The 3,207-nt window shown below is 50.1% G+C and overlaps 1 protein-coding gene across 1 annotated transcript in view; it reads right to left on the bottom strand.

Moving 5' to 3' along the window:
- The window catches only part of DOCK7 (dedicator of cytokinesis 7), a 220,162-nt gene extending 219,752 nt beyond the window's left edge, over window positions 1-410 (bottom strand). Inside the window, exon 1 of the mRNA XM_007464293.1 lies at window positions 287-410. Coding sequence (XP_007464355.1) covers window positions 287-324 — 38 coding nt within the window. The 5' untranslated portion in view covers window positions 325-410. The remainder of the gene's footprint in view (window positions 1-286) is intronic.
- Between the last annotated feature and the right edge of the window lie 2,797 nt (window positions 411-3,207).

Here is a 3,207-nt window from a genome sequence, read left to right on the forward strand (position 1 = left end):
CCCGGGGGCCCGAGGAGCCGGGGGAGGCGGGGGCGCGGGCGTGCGGGGCTCTCAGCGCCCCCGGCCGAGGCGCGGGCTAAGGGCCGGGCTCGGAGGGCGGCGCCAGGTCCGGACAGCCACCGCGGCCGCCGAGAGCCCCCTCCGCCCCTCCGCCCAGCCGCCGACCAGGCCGCGGGATCCAGGCGTCCGCGTCGCCACACCCACCCGCCTCCTAGGCCCGGGCCGGGAGGACTCTCCGACTCTTCCCCCGGCTGCGGCGGCGGCGCAACCCACGCCCCAGATTTACCTGCTGATCTTCTGGGCAAAGGCGCGGCGCTCGGCCATGGCTGCTAAGGCGGCTGCGGCGGTCTGGGCGCGGACGGGCGGGCGCGTGCCTCTTCACTCGCGCTCCCTCCGTCGCCGCCTCCGCCAGTCCCCGCTCCGGACCCGGGAAGCTGGGGCTGGCGGCCGGGGCCGGGAACGAGCCCGGCCGTAATGCTCCTGAGAGGCGCGCAGCAAGAAACAGCTCCTCCCCATCCCCCATCCCACTCCCAGGGGCCTCTTCCCCTAAATCCACACAGTGATGCATTTCATGCATATCACTTCCCACCGCGGAAGCGAAGAGGAAGACTGGGGCGTGGAGGGAACGAGCCGCAGGCTGTGGCCTCCCGGCTGCCGCGGGGCCCGCATGACCGAGAGGACGCAAAGAGAAGCCAGAGAGAGGCCAGCGACCTGGCGAAGCAAGAGAATAATATAACCGAGCGCGTGCGGGGGAGCCTGGCTCTCCCGAAAAGGAACGGAAGGAAATGGAAGATGGGCTTTGCCAAGGCGGCTGTGCTCTGCCGCCCGGGAGGGCTGGGTCCACGTTCCTGCAGCACCCATCTCCGTGTAGTTGAAAGCACTTTCTGTTATGCTGCGACCTTGTGAATGGGGTCTGACTGGAGAAGGAATGTTTTTTTCTTACAGAAAAAGAGCCAGAAAAGAGCTTTCTCCTGCAGAGGTAACGATAATAATAGTTGACTTGTGGTGCTAAGCCAGGCACTGGATTAAAGTTTTACATGCATGCATGATTTTACTTAATCTTCACAACAGCTCTTGGAAGTAAATTATTATCCTCATTTTAGAGGAAGGGAATTTGGTTCAGAGAAACTAAGCGACTGGCCCCGGGCCCCACAGATGGTAACCTCTTCAACTGAAGTTCAGACCCTGAGCCCAGGCCTTTTCTTTGAAGACACGTGTTTCCCCGTTAGTAACACTCTTCCTGAGACTATTACATATCCCTTTTGAATCTCATTTTTCATATATATATGTTGAACCAGATGAGTGCTAATGTACTTTACCATTTTGATATTCTGTTAAGTAATCTGTATATTTGCCAATCAAACTGATCTTGCCCATCAAATCCTATAAAACAGGGACTGGCAGAAATCATGTTTCATTATTCTGTTGTAACCCCATAGTGTCTAATGTGTTTGGCTCCTAATGCATATTTGCTGATTACTGATGTTACGGTGAAACTAAGAAAAATACCGTGGTTTCTTTAGTACCTTTTTCTTAAGTGTTGCAAGAATTTAATATGTGTATTTATTTATTTATTTATTATGGTCTTGCTGTGTCCTTGTGAAGTATGTTCGATACTTCTCCTCTCTTTTACAGTTGGAAAGTCAGAAGCATGGAGCTGTTAGTTCATTTGCCCAGAGTCACACATTGAGTCAGAGGTGAAAGCCTCACTTAGTCAGATCCATAACTTCCTGTCAGATCCACAGTGCTCTAACCACTGTGGAAGACTTCATTTATTTTGTTTAACAATGCTCACTCCAGTAAAGGTGATCTATTCAAAGAGGTACAAATGTAGCTTCTCCCCAAGTGTAGTACAAAGTGCTGTTCTCAGGAGGTTTGAGTCCATTGGGAAACATGAAACAGCTACTCAAAGAACTACAAGTCAAGGCTAACACTGTATACTGGCCTTTAAGACCCTCCATGGTAGGAACCCAAGCATATGCTGCCACCTCCTTACTATGTGACCTTGAGCAAGTTACTTAACCTCAACTCTAAAACAGGGTAATAATTGTACCTACTTGAAAGAGTATTGTGAGGATTCATTGTTATTATTATACCTGCTGTTAACAGGGATAATAACAGCTACCCTGCTGTTATTATTATCACTGTTAGTATCATTATTCATCCTACCCTTAAGCTTGTCCTGGGTGCTTGATGGTCGCTGAATCGTTTGTCTGCTCTCATGCTCCCAGCCAGATGTTATATGCCTTTATCTCTGCTCTCCAAACATCTTTTCACTACTCTCTCAGAGAAATGACCACATTTTGCTTTGAATGGTTCTTTGTGTACATGACTCACTAGTTGCCAAAGTGTCTGAAAGGACATTGCATGCACTGTGCAGTTTGGTGGGAACATTTAGAGCAGGAAGAGGACAAGCTGTAAGCAGGCTAGACAGAGTCTGGGGAATACTTCAAGAATGGTGGTCCCCACCTCTGGGGAACAGCTGACGTCACAAACAAGTCCAGTGTGGGCAGGTATCCATGTCCCACAGGAGTCCAATCTCAGGGATATGTGTGGAGCTCAACAGAGGGACTGAGAGGGGAATTGTTTTTTGGCTGACCAGCATCCGTGCTCCCCATACTACCCCCTGAGTGTGTGTGTGTGCACACCCGCACATACAGCACACACACACACACACACACACACAGGTCTCAATCCACCAGTCTCAATCACCACACTTTTATGGAGCAAATTCCCACAGCCCAGTTTCAAGGATGAGCATGTGACCTAGGCCTGGCCAAGCCGAGCAGCACATTCGCCTGGCTTCTGTGACTGGTTTAGGGATAGGCACATGAGTCAAGCCAAGACTGTTGGGCCCAATCAAAAGTAAAAATTGCATTTGCTGTACTAGTGGCCTCCATTTGAAGAAGGCCTGCCTGTGAGTGAAGCCAAACACAGCAGAGAGGAGAGCAAAAGATGGAAAAAGACTCCTTATAACATTACTTGAGCCTTGGACTTTGCAGTTACATGAATTGATAATGTGCTAGGGGGAGGGGTGCCTTGTTTTGTTTTGTTTTGTTTTTGTTTTTGCTTAAGCTCATTTGAGTTGGGTTTTCCTGTCATTAGCAAACAGGAAAAATTAGTGCTAAAACAGGAAAAATTCAAGGAGCTACGTGTAAGTTCTAGATAGTGTCAGTTCTCAGCATCAGGTGAAGACAAGATGTTCAT

The sequence above is a fragment of the Lipotes vexillifer genome, unplaced genomic scaffold (genome assembly GCF_000442215.2).
Source record: "Lipotes vexillifer unplaced genomic scaffold, Lipotes_vexillifer_v1.1 scaffold47, whole genome shotgun sequence".
Classification (NCBI taxonomy): Eukaryota; Metazoa; Chordata; class Mammalia; order Artiodactyla; family Lipotidae; genus Lipotes; species Lipotes vexillifer.